The following is a 20080-nucleotide window of genomic DNA, read 5'->3' as shown; positions in this document are numbered from 1 at the left end:
ATAGAAAATGGTTCACGCAACGTAATGAATTATTTTATCGAAATAATAGGATGTATTAAAATGTTAATATTTCGGAAAGAAATGCTTCATATTTATTTTATCAGTTTAAATCTTCTAGTAGAAATAAACAATAATACAATATAGTGATTAATCTTAGCGGGTCCGACTTTTGTGATATGCATTGTAAGTATTATTTTGGTAAGCCCATGTGCTGGAGTTGCAAAAACAAGATGCCCAAGCGATATAACTACGAGAGTAACTATAGTGAACTTAACTTTTCGTTCAATATCTTTATAAAGTAATGTCAGGTCTGTTGTTTTTTTCGTGAAATGAAAAGATTTTTGTTTTCATTGCGTATGTAATGCTGTATTTTTGTAACTCTTATGATAATATTCTCATGTCTGCAAGTTTTGCGTTCATTTCAAACAGATAAATCTTGCACAACTTTTGAATCATTGTTTATCTAAAACTGAAAAAACTGCACACACTGACCTAACTATGCGGACTCAGCAAAAAATACTTTTACAGCTGGATTCTCCATTCGGCTTATCGTTTTTTGCCTTGCGGAGAGCATCATTTCGCTATTTTTTCTTCCACAAGAAATATATAGCAATTTCGACGTATATTGTGTCCGATACAATTATGACAGCCGTTTAGAAATTTTTTTATAAGTTCCACAATTGTTCTAGTTATTCCCGTTTTACTTTCGACGATGTGAACATTTTTGCAAAACTTCTATAATTGCTACTGAAACATGAACAAGATGGTGATTTGCTGCACAATTGTTTTAAAACTCGAAGTTGTTCTTCAGTGATATTTTCGGTAGTATTGTGAAACTTAACAGTGATAAGTTGCACAACCAATTTAATATATTTAAACATCTCTATGAACATATCTAACATAAATAACAATTCTAAAACAATTGTAGAACATCTTGGAATTTCAATAAGTTACATTTGATACTTGGGTTTCTTTTTAGTATAGAAGCCTAACTGAAACCAGTATACTACAATATGAGAAATGAATGATACCGTTTTATTACAGTCTGTTACCTAAGAGCGTGGTTACGATTACTCGCGATCGGTAAAATGGAATGGTGGGATATTTTTTTTAACAGAGGGCAGTAGTGTCCTTGATGCAATGTGAGAATAAATCAGCTATCTATTGTTTACAATTCGAATCCAGCATTTTTTCCAAAATGAGTACCGCGTACGCTACGCGCTTCGAAGCAGTTTTTCTGTGCTCGCACTCGAAAGGTCCCAAAATGACCCAAGCTGCCGCGACGAAATACATGAAAAAGTCAAAACAGTTTGTGAGTGAGTGGGTGAACCGATATTTTTGAATATTGTTTTATTAGATCAGAAACTTGCATGCAAATACCTTATGATAAAAAAAGAACCGGAATTTTATCAAAAAACGCAAAATTTCAAATTTTAATAAATTTCTTTATTATCGCCTTCAAAGTACTCTCCTCCTGCGGCAATACATTTAAATACACGACGCTGTTTTTGAATGAAATTCAGCTTTTTTGGCACCAGCCGAGAAGCGACGCGTTTCAAACCCAAAACATCAGTTAAAATGTGTTCGGCTGATAAGAGATTCCCAACAACAAAGCAATCTCTCTAATCGGTACAGAACGATTTTGCAACACGATTTGCTTCGCCGGTTCAATGTTTTCTTCAGTAACAGATGTTGTTGGGCGGCCAGGGATCTCATCATGATCCAAGCTTGTACGACCACCTTTGAAGCGTTTATACCACTCGTATGCCTGTGTTTTCCCTAGGCACGATTCACCAAAGGCCTTTTCTAACATTTTCAACGTTTCGGAACACTTAAATCCATTTGCAACACAAAATTTGATGCACGCACGTTGTTGTAAATTTTCATCCATTATAAAAATCGCCACACGAAAATTTTTCAACTTCTTTGTATAGACGCAAAACAAAAACAAATCGTACGATATGCGTCAAAATTTGACAGAATGTGTATAAAAGTGTTGCCAACGTTGAGAGAATAAAAGTTTACCGATTGGACAAGCGCGGGAATTTTAAAATGAAAATTCCGGTTTTTTTATCATAAGGTATTTGCATGCAAGTTTCTGATCTAATAAAACAATATTCAAAAATATTTTTCTGTTAAGTCTTTCATTTTCGCACAAAAGTGACCACGCTCCTACGTAACGGACTGTATATTATCAGGAAAATTTTTGTTACACAAAAAACAGTACAATTCAAAATTGGGAAATTAAATTTTCAAAAAATAGTCTTCGTTGGAAAGTTTTCAAACCCCGATCTTCATTGTTTTCAATAATAATAACATGAACAGTCCACGAGAAAAGCCTCGAGCATGCATATCAACAAACTATTGCTTGTCCAATATTAACATATGAGTGCCTTGCGTAGTGACAGAAAGAGGAAGTTATTCAATCGAAAATAAATCATTTCCAAAGGGTGGTCTTAATGCCGATGACGGGAGCGCTCACGAGAACTCTCATTCCAGTTCTCGAGCCATTTCTGTACATTATACCACTACATGTGTTTCTAAATAAAGTAGCATTATCTTGTGCATATCGCAAAAAAGTTATATATGCAACGCCCTTAATTTTATCTCGAGATAGTTTTAAAAATCTTTTCTTAAATTTTAGACCGCATTACATCATATAGCACAAATATGGTAGAAGCATAATTTCCACGTCACTTAAAATAGCCTATATCAACTTATTGCATCAGCCAATGTGAGCATTGCCATATACCAAAGGAATCCAATACAAAATGCATATATCAATACACCCATAACCGAATACAAGGGGTGGTAAAAATCAAGTAATTAACCCGTGAATGTACGATGTAAATAATTCAGAATGAATTCGCGCAATGCGCTTCTTAATGGTTCTATACGAACCTTTTCCATTTAAGGGTTAGCAAAAATACAGAGTTGTTGAACAATGTAATACATAGGTAGGTATAAAAAGAATTTTTTTTGATTAATCCAGAGAGATGTTTATACTTCAACTTTTCTGAATGCTGTTCCTAGCGCGACCGGCTGAAACCGTTACCAACCTTGGAGACCAGCATTTGTGCCTAGACAGAAAATATAAATGAGCTGTAAAAAATAATTATCAGTTCATGGTAGGCCCAGATCCCACGTGTAATAGTTAGGTTTCAACAAGTTAAGTGCGGAATGCAAAATAATTCCGAAGCCAGGAGAGTTTGAGTTAGAGTCAGTCAGTGAAAAATTTACTAGAACGTGGAATTCAGGATAATATAGTGAAGTTGAAAATGATTGTTATCGTGCTTGATTTAAAACAATTAGATGACAATGCACAATAAAGTGATGTTCTAAATAATTTAGAAGCCTAAAAAGACGCAACTTTCAGTGGAAGAAGATTCTTTTATACTGCCTGGTTCAATAGTTATGTAAGATTTTAACAATAAAATACGCCTTTTTAAATAACGGTGTCTAAAAATGGGGCAGTCCGAAAAAAATTTCATTTAGGTCATTTAGGGGTTAACCTAAGTTTGTGCTTAGGGAACCTAACCGTTTTCACTTTTCTTTACGTTTCGTCTTAGACTCGTCAGTGCAGAGCAGTTCAAATTGAACTGCTTAATGCAAACTTAAACAGTTTAATTTGAACCGCCAACCAGAAATAAAGTTGATGCTATTTGCAAAACACTTATTATTTGGCACCGAAGTGCCATGGCTTTGCTGACGTGCCGAACGGAAACGTGATTTTCGGCTAATACTGGCCGATTCAGGTATGGTCATTTAACTGCTCTGCACTGACGAGTCTAAGACGAAACGTAAAGAAAAGTGAAAACGGTTATGTGCCCTAAGCACAAACTTAGTTTAACCCCTAAATGGCTTGTTAAAATTGTTCAAATAAAATATTCTTCGCTATCATGCTATATGATAACGAACAAAAATACTTGCACGAAATTTTGATTTAAATGAGATAGAAAAATAACTGTTTTCCAATTTTTTCTAATATTATATAAAAAAGTACAAACTATCAAATGCAATGAAAATTTTTTCTCGGATTGCCCCATTTTTAGACACCGTTATTTAAAAAAGGCGTATTTTATTGTTAAAATCTTACATAACTATTGAACCAGGTAGTATAAAAAAATTTTCTTCCACTAAAAGTTGCGTCTTTTTAGGCTCCTGAATTTCTTAGAACATTACTTTATTGAGAAAATTCAAATGAAAAAGTTATTGAATAAAAACTGTTTTATTTTTAAGAAGCACTCTAACTAAGGATATGTTAACCGTTCTAAATAAAAACGGTTGGAGATGCACAACCAATATCTTCGACAAAGTTGATTAAATTGATTATTCTAAATTATTGTGGAAGGATGCATTGTTCTATCTCATCCAGATTTTGAAATAATTTTTAATGCATAGTTTGTTTTAAGACCACCCTAAAACCACTATGGCCGAAAAACGCAATTTATTAAGTGGAACTAATGTGCCGAAGACTTCAAATCTCTTAGGCCAATATTAAAAGCTCAAACAATTGTTCCTGCTAATTTTGATTCCTGGACCACTGTGCAATGTTGCCCTGGTTACCGGTTCTCGCCGCAAAGGCAACGCACATAGCTTTGGAGAAATAGTTCTATATAGTTATCTATATTAATTCGAATCTAGCTGACGGTTGCGTAGATGCAGGGTAAAATGCACGGAAAACTAAAAAAAGAAGGCTGAATCAATTGCCTGAATTTTAAGTTCAAACTACAGTTTTCATGGCCCCATAGCCTGCCAAGCAAAATACAAAGTCAATTTTCTCTAAGGAGGCCAAATTGATTTGTACAAATTTAAGATGTTAAAGTCCCTTATTTTGGTGTTAAAATACAACTAGATCCGAGTTCCGTTTCTGGAATAATGTGTTGTTTGGGTGATGCAAATAAAAATTCAAAAGGTGAATGAAATAAAAATAAAATACAAAGCAAAAAAAGATACAAAATTCTCAAAACAGGTCTTAGAAAATTTTCAGATTTTGTCAACTAATTGCCTATCAAAGTACACATTTTTTAAATCAATAGTTATTTATTACAGCACGCTGCGTTAGTGCTAAGATGCCCAATATGTTGTTCTAATATTACTTAGAACTAAAATTATGACAATATTTTACACCATATGATCTGGTATTCTTGGATATTAATGTTGGTAACTGTTTAACTTAAAATGAAATGGTTGAAAACCCGACTTTCGAAAGAAGCCTCGGAGACCATAAAATACCATTTGATTAGGTATAAGTAACGTAAGCGACAAAACGCGTTGTTCTTTTACCGCTCAATTTTCTCAGAAATGGCTGAGCCGATTGTTATAAGTCTAGACTCGTTTGAAAGTTACTATTTAATTTTGGATTAAGTTCGAATATTAAACGGTTGTCACTTTCGGTTCTGAAGATATAATACTATAAATGACGTAACCGACTGATCGCACATTTTCCATAACATTAACAACAAAGTAAAAAGCCTAAACTTATGTTAAATACAATGTCGTTCCCAACAAGTTACTTCAATACGAATCGACGTATTTTTTTTTTACAAGGTGAAATGCATTTACGCACGGAGTGTGGGACTCTCCACAGGACTACCCAACTGTTGATTGGAACTACCCACTAAAACACCTTGGATCTCTAACCCTACCTCCCCGGCACCACCGCTAGGTATTACTTCGGGGTGGAAGGCTATTGGTGCTCACAGCACCCTCCCCAGATTTATGCAGAATGGGGATCAGCACCCTGCTCTCGAGGGATCGACCAGTTGGATGACGAGGTCGGTCCAGTGATGCCGGCTGGAGGGTAACTTCCGGTTCACTGGCGCCTCGACGACCCAAAACTGATGCTACGTCGCGGAACTACTCGACTAGTCTCCGCCAAAAGATCTAGTTTACGCCGACGGAGGGTTCCCCGACGAGGGAAGTCCTCCCGAACCGACGCTTACGGTACGCGTCTACGACCCGACCGAAAGGATGCCTAAGTCGATCCAATGATTCCGGTTGGAGCGTGACTTCCGGTTCACTGGCGCTCAGACGATCCTATCGGTACCACGCGACGATCTACTCATCTAGTCCCCGACAAAGGATCTAGACTACTCCGACGGAGAGTTCCCCGGCGAAGGAGAATCTCCCGACACCGAGTCTCTTACACCACACGGGACACCCGATGGAGTGCCGAGGTCGGTCCCGCGATTCCGGTTGGAGCATGGCTTCCGGTTCGCTGGCGCCTCGACGACTCGTATCGGTGTTGTGGCGGCTACTCGACTAGTCCCCGCCGAAGGATCTAGCCTACACCGACGGAGAGTTCCCCGACGAAGGAGGCCCTCCCGAAACCGACGCCTTCGATACCCGTCAACGCCCGACCGAGAGGATGCCTGGGTCGATCCAGTGATTCCGGTTGGAGGAAAGCTTCCGGTTCACTGGCGCCCCGACGATCCTAGCAGTTTTACGTACTACTCGTCTAGTCCCCGACGATGGATCTAGACTACTCCGACGAAGAGCTTCCCGACAAAGAAGGTTCTCCCGGACCGACGTTTATTCGCTGATCTCTCTTGAGCCTGCTACGGTACGCGGCTGACCTGTTGTTGATCCGCACTCCATTTCCGCTGCAATATGCCCGCAATTTGGGATGCCGCGGTCGACACTGCGTTCCAGTTCTCTACGCAGTGGCACATTCTCTGGATCAGGTTTTCCGGTGTGGTGTCCCTGCCGCATGCCTCCAGTAGCTCACTCCTTTGAGCCGCGAAACGGGAACATGCGAACAAGACGTGTTCAGCCGTCTCGATCTCGTCTGGGCAGCCAGGACATACAGGGGATGTCGCGTGGCGAACCTGTGGAGGTACCATCTGAAGCACCCGTGCCCTGTGAGGAATTGCGTCAGGCCGAAGTTCACTTCTCCGTGAGGTCTATCTAACCAGCTCGAGACTCTAGGTATCGAATCGACGTATACAAGAAGAGATTTGTAACACAAGGGCAAAAAATTCATTCCGTTTAATCAATTCCACAGGAAATTGCGTTGTAGTTATTTTGAAATAAAACTACGTGATATAAAATACAATAACATAACATATTTACTTAATTTTGTTCAACTCACGTAACATCAGCGATAAAATATGCCAAATTCTTCGTATACTAGAAAGCATAAATTGCTATTAGTCGGTGGCTTTAAACTCGGCTTGTAATATAACAACTTTTGTAATATTTTTCTACACTTGCTTTATTGATTTTAAAAAAAATTGTTCTGGAACAAATGAAACCAAATGCTATTTTATCGGATTTCCAGTTCTAGCAGGCCGTGTTGTACGTTAACATATCAGAAGAAGGGATTACATTTACTTCATAAATACATAAAACCTAAATATGAGTACCATGTAATCCATTCCGCGAACGACTGTTTGTGATAAAACCTGTTCATGGATCGGAGCATCTGGAAATGCTGTTGCCAAGTGGAAACCGGGAATTAAGTTCACCATAACCGCTGCGCGTAACCAGAAACGAAATAATGGTATTGTTGTTCGAAATTCAATTTTTCCATCCCATCCCTGAAACTGAAACGAGGACGATTCAGCAATGTTTCATTTTTTAATCCGTTTTCTACGCGAAGCTCAACAAAAGCTATCTGGACCATCGTGACATTATAACGATCAAGCTGTAAATGTCGGTGCTGGAGAAATGCATTGCATTTTTATTTTCGTTATACGACTTTATTTCTAAATTTTTGCAATCTGAGATACCTACGAATGTTTCTCGTGATTCATTAGTTTAAACTCTAAAAAAATAGATTCTAGGAATAAATACAAAAATTCATACTTTTCTGTGTGTTATTCAACTAATTCAATTTTATGATTTTTCTAAATTTATAGTAAGATTGTTTATATGTACCAATCTAACTTTGTGCTTCCCTTATCCCAACTTAGACATATCGGTAAAATTATTATTTTGTTATTACTTTTTAAGTCCTTCATAATGTAACCTTATTCAATTAGACAAAAGTAATGATGGTGTTGAAAGTAATACATATTTATATTTTTGTAACAAATAATGTAATATAATAAGAAATACATTTAGCATCTTAGAACTATAGCTAATGTCGTCCTAAGCATACATCAAACAAGCAAAAATCATTCGTTATGCCGAATCATTTGTTTACTTCTGGCCGGAGAGGGTCATTTCGCCTAAAGCCATTTAACTGATGTTTTGCAGGAGTTTCGCAAGCTGTACTATGAATTGTTATAAGATCGAAAAGTCATTCCGAAAAAAATACGCAAGTCTAACACATGTAACAAAAATAACTAGTCAGTAACATTCTTTATAACATTCCATACTGAGCTTTCTACGTTCCTTTGGAAAGTGGAAGCCTTATATCAAATCGGATAAAGATTCGGAAAATGCCGTGTCTTGATTGATGGATTGGAAGAACACTAACGCCTTCTTCAGTATTTGTCTGAGAAGTTTTATAATTTTTTTTTCGAATTCGAATTTCGATTTTTTTCTCTTTTGAAATCATAATGATTCTCCGTGCAACTCCACGTTTAAAATTGATTTTGTTAGATGGAAATATATTTATACTCTATTTCGAAAATTGCACAGTATCAACGGAAAGGGACACACAAGTTTGAGAAAACGGCACGAAGGCTATCACATTGACAAAAAACTTACTTACAGGTGTTCTTGAAAATGTTACACGTCCCCCAAAAAATAAGCAGGGATTCGCCGTACATAAGTTGGAAATAGTTGCAATAGACCTTTCAAAACTATCTTGAAAAGTATATCATATAACTAACGCACTGATAAAATTAAAAATATACTAAAGAAATTGCTTGATTTGTCTCTTCCCAAGTAACACTTGTGAATGAAAAAACGAGCGAATAGCAAAAATTAATCACGCTCTGGAATTAGAACCAAGAACTTTATCTACTTCCATCAAAGCGAAGTGAAACTTTTAAAATAGTACGTTATAAGTTCCATTGTTGTTCTGTAGGGCACATTGTAAACGATAAAATGCCATTATTTAATCTGTGTTTCTAAGGCTTTGGTCATAGTGCAAAAAGTGTCATACAGAGATATACGCGGTTTGAACTGAAGTAATTCGCATTCGAACATTTGTGGAAAAAGTTATTAATGGTAAACCGAAATAAGGTCCGAACAATGGCTCATTCCTTAATATATCTAGCACTCCATGCTGCAAGTAGTCGTAATATGATTTGACTTCCTTTTATTGTGCTATAACGGTTGATCTAAGGTTGTTTCATGTCTTCACAATAGTTACTCAACTTAGTATGAAGACTATTTTTTAATTGAACAATCATCATGACCCAAAATTTACTTAAACACCTTTTTTTTCGAATTAAAATGTTAGACATTCGTTTCTTTACAGTGAGTTTTGTAACATGGTGAGAAAATAAGTCTTTAAATTTTTATCACATACAACCTCGTCCCAACTTCATGTCCATCACCTCTGTATTATGACGAGCAAGTGTAATTTCTCCCTTAAAGACTGTCCCAGAAAGTAAGGACGTACTTCAATTTCGCTATAAATAATTTACAAGTGTTAGATATTCAAATTTTATTCGATATACTGATAATATTAGACTACAACAACAGAATATTATTCTCAACATTCGCTACTCAGCCATTGTAGACTAGCTGGCGCACCTTCTTGCGAACGTTCCGACAAGTTTTGACACTTTTTTCCAATCTTTTTCGAACTGTTGAATGGTTTCGGCTGCCGAGACATGTTTCCTAAGATGTGCCTTCGTTAATGCCCAAAATTCCTCAATTGGTCGAAGTTGTGGGCAGCTTGGTGGATTCATGTCTTTTGGGACGAAAGTGACATTGTTGGTAGTATACCATTCTACCGTTGATTTCGAGTAGTGGCAAGAAGCAAGATCTTGCCAGAAGACAACAGGATCCTTGTGGCTTCGAATCATGGGTAGAAGTCGTTTTTGTAAACATTCCTTGATGTATATTTCGCAGTTCATTGAAGCAGTGGTGATGGAGGGTTTCGAAATCTTACCGCAGCTACAAATTGCTTGCCAGACCATAGCTTTCTTACCAAATTTTTCGACTTCAATCGATGTCTCGGACGGGTTTAACACTTGCCCTTCTCGCACCGTATAATATTGTGGTCCCGGCAAGGATTTGTAATCGAGTTTCACGTCGGTTTCGTCGTCCATGATTATGCAGTTCAAATTTCCAGTAAGAATCGTATTGTACAGCTTTCGAACCCTCGGCTTGATCGATGCTTCTTGTTTCGGACTACGTTTTGGTTGTTTCTGCTTCTTATAGGTTCGAAGATTCAAACGTTCTTTAGGACGAAGAAAATTTGACTTCGAAGTGCCCACTTTTTTGGCCACATCCTGAACTGAAACCTCCTTATTTTGCTTGAACGCCTTCAGTATACGTTTATCCGAGTGAGGGTTAGCAGGACCTCAAATGTGTTATCCTCACCGAGCTTCCTGATTGCATTTCGCACGGCTTTCTCACTTACTCCTTCCATTTTTGCTATCTTCCTCAGTGACAGTCCGCGTTCTGTGCACCATTTGTACACAATTTTTCGACGTTGTTCTGCTGAAAGTCCACGCATTTCGAAACAAACAAATGAAAACGAATAAACAACTGCACAAGTGGTTAGAGAAGAGTGTAAACAACAGGACGCAGCCATAAAAATTGACGGATTCTGAACCATTGCGAAATGGCACCGGTTTTTGGTTGCGTCCATACTTTCTGTGACAGTCTTTAGCACTGACAACATCAACGAGATTTCTTCTCTTTTACACATTTACATCACTGTTATATACAATGTGTAAACATCATAGAAGCGCGTGATTATTTTCTCTTACCTCTAGCACAGGATCGCACCAAATCGCTAGAGAAGTGCTGTTAAGTTCTCTAAAATGGACGCAGATATTTCACCAAAGTGTATACGCCGATGTGCAATTTTGTGTACGGTTAGCATAAGAGAAGCTCATATATTCAGCAAAAATACAATTTATCATAAAATTTTCGTTTTCCCTACTGCATTAAAAATTTATCTCAACTCTCTGTTAAGAATAAAAAACACAGAAGTGTTCACTCACCAGTGCACACTTGAGTGTATTTAGGCGAGAGCATAGAAGAGCGATTCATGCGTGGAGAATGTGGTTCACTCGCATCAGCTTGTTTAAACATAAGAGTACACTAAAAATCTATCTATTCGACACTGAGGACAAGTGCACGTTTCTTTTTTGTGCGTTGTTCGCCGGCTGCATATTCAGTGTAGGAATGAAACTTAATCGAAATGTTAAATTGAAAAACAACCAAAATTACGTGGTTCATCACTTTGACAGGCTTACTGCAATGGGATGTTGAGTTACCATTTTTGTTCAACGGCAAATCAAACATCAAATTTTACTCGATCTTAGGCGATTTGCAAAAACTCACAAGATATCGATCTTAATTTTGCATTATAGGGGACCTAAGTACAAAGCATGTCTAATAAAATTGTGGGAAAAATAATCGGAATGAAAAAATACTCCAATACCAACTTAATGCTGGTTACTTTACAATTCTATCTCCAAATAGTCCAGTTTGTTTAGCTTCCGTGAGAAACCTCTCTACAATTGATATGGTTCAAACTTTTCAGAGTCACATTTGTAGTGAGTTATCCATGCTAACTTTGACTACGAAAATCTTCCTGTAGAAAATTCTGTGGACATCAACACATCAATGGATAATTCGAATCATTACATGATTGAAGCTAGGAATCATTCAGTTCCAAAGATAAATTAAATTCTACTACCATCAATGACAATCTTCAACTACTCATTCGTTTGAATAATGTTCGTCAAAGATAACATCAAAGTTCTCGCAATCCTGCTACAAAATCCATTGGTGAGAATTTACAAAAACAAGCTAAAATTAGGTTGAATAAAGTAAGTCATATTCTAAACCTTTTTGGAAACTGTTTTTATGACACCTGAAGAAACCAATTTCTGCTCTCAAACAAATACTTCTTACAAGCGGCGAAAAATCTCAAACACTTGCACGGCAATTTGAAAGTGTCCAGAATATTACTTAAAACGATGTGAATCCAATTGAAAACAATGTCTCACTGAAATATGATCATATTGAATCTCTAGTATTGTTACAAGATGACATGACTGAGACGAATTTTAATGAGATTGAGTCAATCATTAGGAAGCAGCATCAAAAACCTATTTTAATTCACCTAGTGGTGAGATAGTTTCTCATATAACTTATGGTTTCATAAATATTACTAAGTGATTGTTTAAAATACTTTTCTTTAAATCTTGAATTAGAACAAAAAAGTTTATTTGGACCTTTTCAATTCATAAACAGCTTTGAGCTAAATTTATAGGGATTATTCGTTTTTTTTATTTTCGCTCCTAATGACTAAATTTTAATCCCACTTCACCATGTTATTCCGGAGGTCGGATTTAGAACAAAATTCAAATTCATTCCCGCTACTTCCGGAACCGGGAGTTGAAATCGGTTCGTTTGGCAAGCAACTAACATATACTATAAATTTAATCAATTTTGAGTAAAAGAATTTTTCCGTTTTTTGAATTATCGCTCTGTACACTAAGAATCGGCTGCGAAGTCTGTTGAAACAGAAAGGCCAAATTCCACAAAAGGGAATGTAATGCCAAACTTTGCTTTGCAGAATCAATGTATTTGGTCATCAACTAACAAAACCTATCCAACTGAAGTTTTAATCCAAATTATACGGGTTGTTGTAAGTATTAGGCGCAATTTTTGCGTGTGATATATAATATACGCTCGAATGAATGGATGATGAAATTAGGAAGAATTTTTAGGTTTGTAAGACCATTCATTTGAACCTAAGCCCATGAAGAAGTTTAGCGGTCTCTGAGAAAATCGAGTGCCCTTTTCTGTATTGTTTTGCACATTTTACCCCGTAGCTCCGAAACCAAAAGTCTAATCCGGATGAAATTCAATAGCACGATATGAAACTACAGTCCAGTCATCTCCGAGAAATAGTATCCGAGTATAGGCCTTAAGATCTACCAGCGTAACCAAGTGAACTAACAATATCCTGGTACAAGGTCCATGCTTGTGAGACCACATGCAAATCATTGACTTATTGTGAATGACCCAAAAACTATCGAGCTCAGACGCGTAAATTGAGGTTCCAATGTATAGCATAACTAGAAGGAATCCAGACGGAGTGCTATAAATATATTGGATATCTATATCCATTTATAAACAGGAATTCTGAACTCTAAAAAATTATAAATTCAAAACAAAAAATTCAGATCAGCCAATATTTATGCAGCACCTATTCAGACAAGTTGCTGTTGACCTGAAGGCTCTTTTAAGGATTCAGAATGAAATTATGAAAATGATCTTCAAGAGTTCTGCCTGGTTTAGTACAAATCAGTGACACAGATTAACAAATATAGAACCATTAGATGTAATGATACATAGTATTATAAGCAAGGTCCGATCTTCAATTGAATCCATTCACTGTTTGAAGTAAGTTAGTTTATAAGTTAGTTTCTAAGTTAGTTTATAAATTCCAAGTAATTTTATTATTTCCTCTTGTTCCTTCCACACGACAAGTAGGTTTGAAATTTTTCTTAGATTAAAAACCAAAGAAATTGAGAAACAAATTACACTATAATCACTATATCACAATATTATTTGAATACTACGGCTGAAAAGTCAGCACTTGTGACTAAACATCCAACTTTATTCTTAACATTGCGAATCATAATCTAATAAATAACATTCATTTATCAAAACACAGCATTTATGTTTTTCAATAAAAAACATTTTTTATACACCTAGTGATGTGATTATGCCTTTTTCATATTACTTATATTTTCGAAAACATCACTAGAAGAGTCAAGATTTTTTTTTCAAACCTAAAAAAAAAACTAAAACTTTCTTTCAACTACCATAACCTTTTCAATTTGTAAACAGTTATGTCATGTTAATATAGATTCAAATGTGGCAACCCTGCACGCTACGCAAAATTGAACAAAGTACGCTGTGTGTTAGGCGGTGGTGTTTTCTTCTTCCGTACCAGCACGTGCCGATGCGTACCGGTGTTGCATCATTTTGTTTGACAGTTTGAAAGTTTTGACACTCATCGCCCTACAATTTCGGAACCGAAATTCGGATCTGGATGACATTGCACAATATTTTTTAAGACAATGAGAGCTTTAATTTGAATCATGATTTTCTGCAATTCGGTTTAACCGTTGCTGAGAAATCGAAGTCAGTACCATTTTTGGAGCTTTTCTTCATTATTACCGGCGCTTTCGGAAGCGGAAACCTGGGACTAGTAGTCCCGAAGTAGATTTATGTATCCACGAACTAGCAAGGTCTGCCAACTAGATGAATTTACCATACGGTTTTATAAAAATTTGTACCTCGTTTCACCATTACTTGTAAAAAAATATTCATGAAAATGAAAATTTTTCATTTATCGTGCTGTAATACCGGAACCGGAAGTAGGATCTGGATCAACTTTTCAGAGATTTTTTGAATAGTTTTAAGACCTTTTATTTGTATCATAAATTGTAAAAATCGTTTCAGAAATTTCCGAAAATTCTGAGTGCGCATTTTCACATAGATTTTCACATATTACCTTGTAATTCCGGAACCGGAAGTCAACCTATGCTTGTGAAAATCGGTTCAGCCATCTCTGAGAAAAGTGAGTGATTTTTTTTTTCATTTTTTTGTGCATATCATCCTGTAATTCCGGAACCGGAAGTCGGATCGGGATAAAATTCAATAGCAGTCTATGGGACCATAAAACCTTTCATTTGAATCTGAGAAAATCGAGTGACATTATTTGTCACATACACAATGCACAGTGGTCCAGGAAGCAAAATTAGCAGGAAACAATTGTTTACGCTTTTATTATTGGGCTTAGAGATTTGAAGTCTTCGGCACTTTAGTTGCAATTAATAAACTGCGTTTTTCGGCCATAGTGGTTTTAGGGTGGTCCTAAAGCAAACTATGAATTAAAAAATTATTTCAAAATCTGGATGAGATAAAACAATGCATCCTTCCACAATAATTTAGAATAATCAATTTAAGGCAACTTTGTCGAAGATATTGGTTGTGTATCTTTAACCGTTTTTACATTAGAACGGTTTACATATCCTAAGTTAAGGTGCTTCTTAAAAAAACAGTTTTTATTCAATAACTTTTTCATTTGAATTTTCTCAATAAAATAATGTTCTAAGAAATTCAGGAGCCTAAAAAGGCGCAACTTTTGGTGGAAGAAGATTTTTTTTATACTACCTGGTTCAATAGTTATGAAAGATTTTAACCCTCAGGGTACGGACTATAAAAAAGTTACGTTCAGTACGGACAGGGTTAGCCTAACCCGGCGACTTTGATTGGGTGTATATCGAGCTGTACTTTGTCAATTTGAATAATTTTTTTTTTATTTTGGGTGAAATTGTCTCAAAAATATAATAGAGTTGTCAGATTAATCATTTAACTGATTAAAAATTATAATGAAAAATGTGAACGGGTCTTGAATTTTTTTTGTAAAAAACGTTTTTTTTTTTCAAAATGCTGTAACTTTTTGAAAAAAAAAATATTAACATTGTATAACTCGCATTTGGAAGGTAAAAAGTAGTTCTTACAAATGTCCATAACGGTTTTTTGATTTATTCCAAAAACTATATTTTTTTTGAAAAATGAAAATACGCGTTTTTTCGAGTTAGCGAAAAAACGTTGTTTCGTTGATTTATGATGATAAAGGTATGAAGGGCGGCCGCGTTTGCGCGGCGGGGCGCCTCTCGGAGCAGCTGCTTCTTCTTCGCCTGACAATGGCTCTCCTTCAGATTCTGCGTCTGTTTCAGAATCGTGAGAACTTTCCTCTTCCGCACCTACGGCGTCATCGGTGTCACTGTCATTCTCTGTAACGCTGTCCTCCTCGTTTTCCTTGTACAACTCCTCCAAAGCAGCAACGCTTCGAGTGATTCGACGCGTTGCCATGTTTTTAATGCGTGTTCTTCAACAAAAAAATTACAAGAAACAAAATTTAATGAGTTATAATTCACTACGAGCAGCAAAGATTTCGATATAAGACGTACGTTCAAGTGATTGAGATCTACTACAATACTTCGCTTACACCATGTACAACGCGTTATTTTGAGGTTAGAATCTACAAAATTAAGTAAAGAGTACGTATTCTTACTTACCTTTTTATTCCTCAGCGGCAAACAGACGAAAATTAAAACTTAATTTTTTTGAAAATTTTTGATTTTGTAACGTTCGATACGGACTGGGTGTACCACACCCGAGCACAATGTTTATATGTGTCTAGCTCGGACACAAAGCGGAGACTGACTCTGCCGCTTGGGCCTCTAATAGTGTGTACCTATAAGTTTTTTCCCCCCCTGGTTTACAATCACTGTGAAAACAATCACTGTGAAAACTGATTTTTGAACAGAGGTCCATAGAGCCGAATATCATATACCAATCAAAAGTGTTTGTGTTTGTCACACTCAGTTTCAATGGGGATCTCAAAGAAATCTCCTAAATTTCATTTCATTTATATGCAATTACATGGTGAAAAGCGCCAACAAATCAATTTCCAAGTGTTTCTTATAAGTGGCCGTGGAAAGGAAGGGGATTTTTCAAAAAACTTTTTTTTATGAGAAAGATAAAAAGTTTAAAAGTTACATCTTATTATACGTACGACAAATGTCCAAAGAATAGATTGTAAATATTTGTCATGAAATATCCTTTTTCTAACATTCCTTAGTATATTTACTAAACTAGATGTTATATGATAAAGTACAAAAATACTTGCACGGAATTTTGATTTAAATGAGATAGAAAAATAACTGTTTTCCAAATTTTTCTCATATTATATAAATATGTATAAGCTATCACATGCTATCGAAATTTTTTTTTCGGATTGCGCCATTTTTGGAAACCGTTATTTAAAAAAGGCGTATTTTTTTTGTTAAAATCTTTCATAACTATTGAACCAGGTAGTATAAAAAAAATCTTCTTCCACCAAAAGTTGCGCCTTTTTAGGCTCCTGAATTTCTTAGAACATTACTTTATTGAGAAAATTCAAATGAAAAAGTTATTGAATAAAAACTGTTTTTTTAAGAAGCACCCTAACTTAGGATATGTAAACCGTTCTAATGTAAAAACGGTTAAAGATACACAACCAATATCTTCGACAAAGTTGCCTTAAATTGATTATTCTAAATTATTGTGGAAGGATGCATTGTTTTATCTCATCCAGATTTTGAAATAATGTTTAATTCATAGTTTGCTTTAGGACCACCCTAAAACCACTATGGCCGAAAAACGCAGTTTATTAATTGCAACTAAAGTGCCGAAGACTTCAAATCTCTAAGCCCAATAATAAAAGCGTAAACAATTGTTTCCTGCTAATTTTGCTTCCTGGACCACTGTGCAATGGTGTACGACACTCGGCCCTCCGTTCAAAAGTCAGCACAGTTATTGCATAGCCTTTCTATATGAGAAATACAAAAACACAATTTCGGAAAACCGCATAACTTCAAAAATGCTCAAAAAAACCTGGAAAATTTCAGTGCATTCGTTAAACGCGATGCAAGAAAAAAAGCGACACAAAACGTAATTCTTTGTTCAATACTAAATTCCAGATTCCCATTCATTCAGCGAGTCAGCATGCTTGGTTGGGTCCAAGGAGCTGGAATATTTGTACATAAATAAACGGTACGACTGTAACACAATCCAATCATACATCCCAGCGATCCATTTGCATTCATCATTTAATCAAATTCAATTTGTCCTTCGCTGTGCCCTACTTAAATATTTGCATTTGAATGTGGAATGACGATTCCCCATTTACTCATGTATTAAAGTTTCGATGAACTTTCCACAGACACTACAAATCAACGACACTGCGAACCGTACGTACCTCGTTTCTGTGGCGATGGCAGATTGGTCGGTGATTGCTGCTGTTGTAATTCCTTTTGCTGTTGCTGCAGCTGCTGCTGTTGTTGTTGTTGTTGCTGTGATTGCTGCTGTGGCTGAGATGTCACAACAAGGACATGCGCACTCAGACACAACACGAGCAGGAAAATTTGTATCCATATTTTCCCCAATTTACGTAAATTATTCACTCTCGATTGCAATTTTTGCACCATCGTTTTCGGTTGCTGCCAAGGCTTCGATTGATTCAACGAAGCGGACAGGATCGGGCAGCGCGTATGTGTTACGAAACTTCACACTTGTGTTCACCACAGAATAGGAAATTAATTCCAATTGATAACGAGTAATAATTTATCCATTAGCCCAGCAATATTCGTAAGGCTCTAAACAAGTTACAGAGATGATAGGTATAAACAAAACACTTTACTGGCAGACAGCAGGTTACGAGACTTGATAACATTCAACTGATGCTGAATATATGCGAAAACACTGGTGTGAAGGAATACTTTACAGTACAATCAAACATTCACATGCTTTCTCGAGAGTAACACTACAAAACGAAATGGACAGAGAGAAAAAGCCTTGGCCAACAACAAATCATAACAACTCGTGGCTCAATAAATTAGGTATCATACTCTCCTGAATTTTCTTTCGGAAAATTTCTTTTCTTCGATCACTCCCGTTCGTCAATCAGATTGCTGGTGCTAAATAAGTCGATGAGATTATATCCCGAGAAACTTGTGAAAATTCACTTTTATTAATACTATACAAGCTCCTCAATACAATGAAATTTAATTTTCCCCTTGTTGAAACACAACACTTCACTCCGAACCAACTCCGGCAGCAATATCGACGGGAACAGGAAAATTAAGCGTTTTCCATTATATACTTTCTTTGCTACTATTGCCATGCATCTTCTTGTACTTGCCAGGACATTTCTCTACTAATACAATAACACAATTTTCACCCACACTTGTACACATGGGGAAGCTAATACCTCGTTTAACCGATATTCTACTGTGCGCTCCTGGGCAGAACCGTACCGAACCGAAGACCAATCTAGACTAAACGGCTCGACCGAATACGAAGCGGTTTTATCGTTCCGAATTCGGACCTAACAACGTGGTGCTGCGGGCCGAACAATCCTCCTAGTCCGGTCTGGATCGTGCGTCAGTTTGAAGGTCGTTCAGTTCACCCTACGTTCGTTGGTTGGTTACTGTGAAACATGAATTCACCGCAGCTTCCATAGTGTCACTGAGTTGGATGGATAGTAGGAGATGGGTGGTTTTGGTTCACCGTGCCAGGATGAATAAAAACAGCTGATGGTGGATCTGTGCGCAGGATAGACAATCAGCTGTTTTGGATAGATGAATATCATGAATATGATAAAACTGGTACATGAACTAATTCACCCGATTGCATAGGTCGACGTTTCAGAACGATGATATTCCTATATTCAATGAAAACTTTTTGGTACGACTCATTACTCTTCCATCTGTGGAAGGCAGCAGAATCAATCGGTAGCAGTACCCATTGTTTGAGTACAAGTAATTAGAGTGTATGGTGACATGCTTAATTAAATGATCCCCACACTATGGATTACAAAATGCTGATCTCCAAGTTGGCTGTACCCTCTCAAATTTTAATGAAACTTTCTGTACATGAAGACTTTGTCGCAAAAAGCCACTTTGCATACATTGTCACACAAGGGTCAAACATTTTCTATCAATTCTTTTCATATGGCAATAGTCTAAAAATGACAAATCTTATAAAAAAAATGTTGTAGGAGTGATTTCCACACTGTAAAAAATCATTTTTAAAAATTTAAAGTCGATTTACAAAAAAAAACATCTTTGATTTGGATGAAACTTTGTTCCAAGATAGGTACTTATGTTCCCTACCTACCGTCAAAAATTGAAGTTGGGCACTTTTAAGTAAAAAAAAAGTTATTTGAATAAGCTTTACCTACTCCAAAGTGAATTTTTTCAGTGAATTTTACCCATCACACTCCCCTCTTCCTTTTTATCGAAAAAACTAAACCAATGAAAGTCATAATCATATCAGAATCCGATAAAACTCAGTTTGTGAGTAGAGTTTGTCTAATTTAGCTACTAAGTATATTTAAAAAAAATCAAAAATCACATTTAAAGGA

At 36.4% G+C, this 20080-nt stretch overlaps 1 protein-coding gene across 1 annotated transcript in view; it reads right to left on the bottom strand.

Moving 5' to 3' along the window:
* LOC131436237 (uncharacterized) overlaps window positions 1-19005 on the bottom strand; it is a 166266-nt gene extending 147261 nt beyond the window's left edge. The window contains exon 1 of the mRNA XM_058604858.1: window positions 17915-19005. Coding sequence (XP_058460841.1) covers window positions 17915-18143 — 229 coding nt within the window. The 5' untranslated portion in view covers window positions 18144-19005. The remainder of the gene's footprint in view (window positions 1-17914) is intronic.
* Window positions 19006-20080: the final 1075 nt, after the last annotated feature.

Source organism: Malaya genurostris, chromosome 3 (genome assembly GCF_030247185.1).
Source record: "Malaya genurostris strain Urasoe2022 chromosome 3, Malgen_1.1, whole genome shotgun sequence".
Classification (NCBI taxonomy): domain Eukaryota; kingdom Metazoa; phylum Arthropoda; class Insecta; order Diptera; family Culicidae; genus Malaya; species Malaya genurostris.
This window is presented reverse-complemented; position numbering and strand designations above follow the sequence as displayed.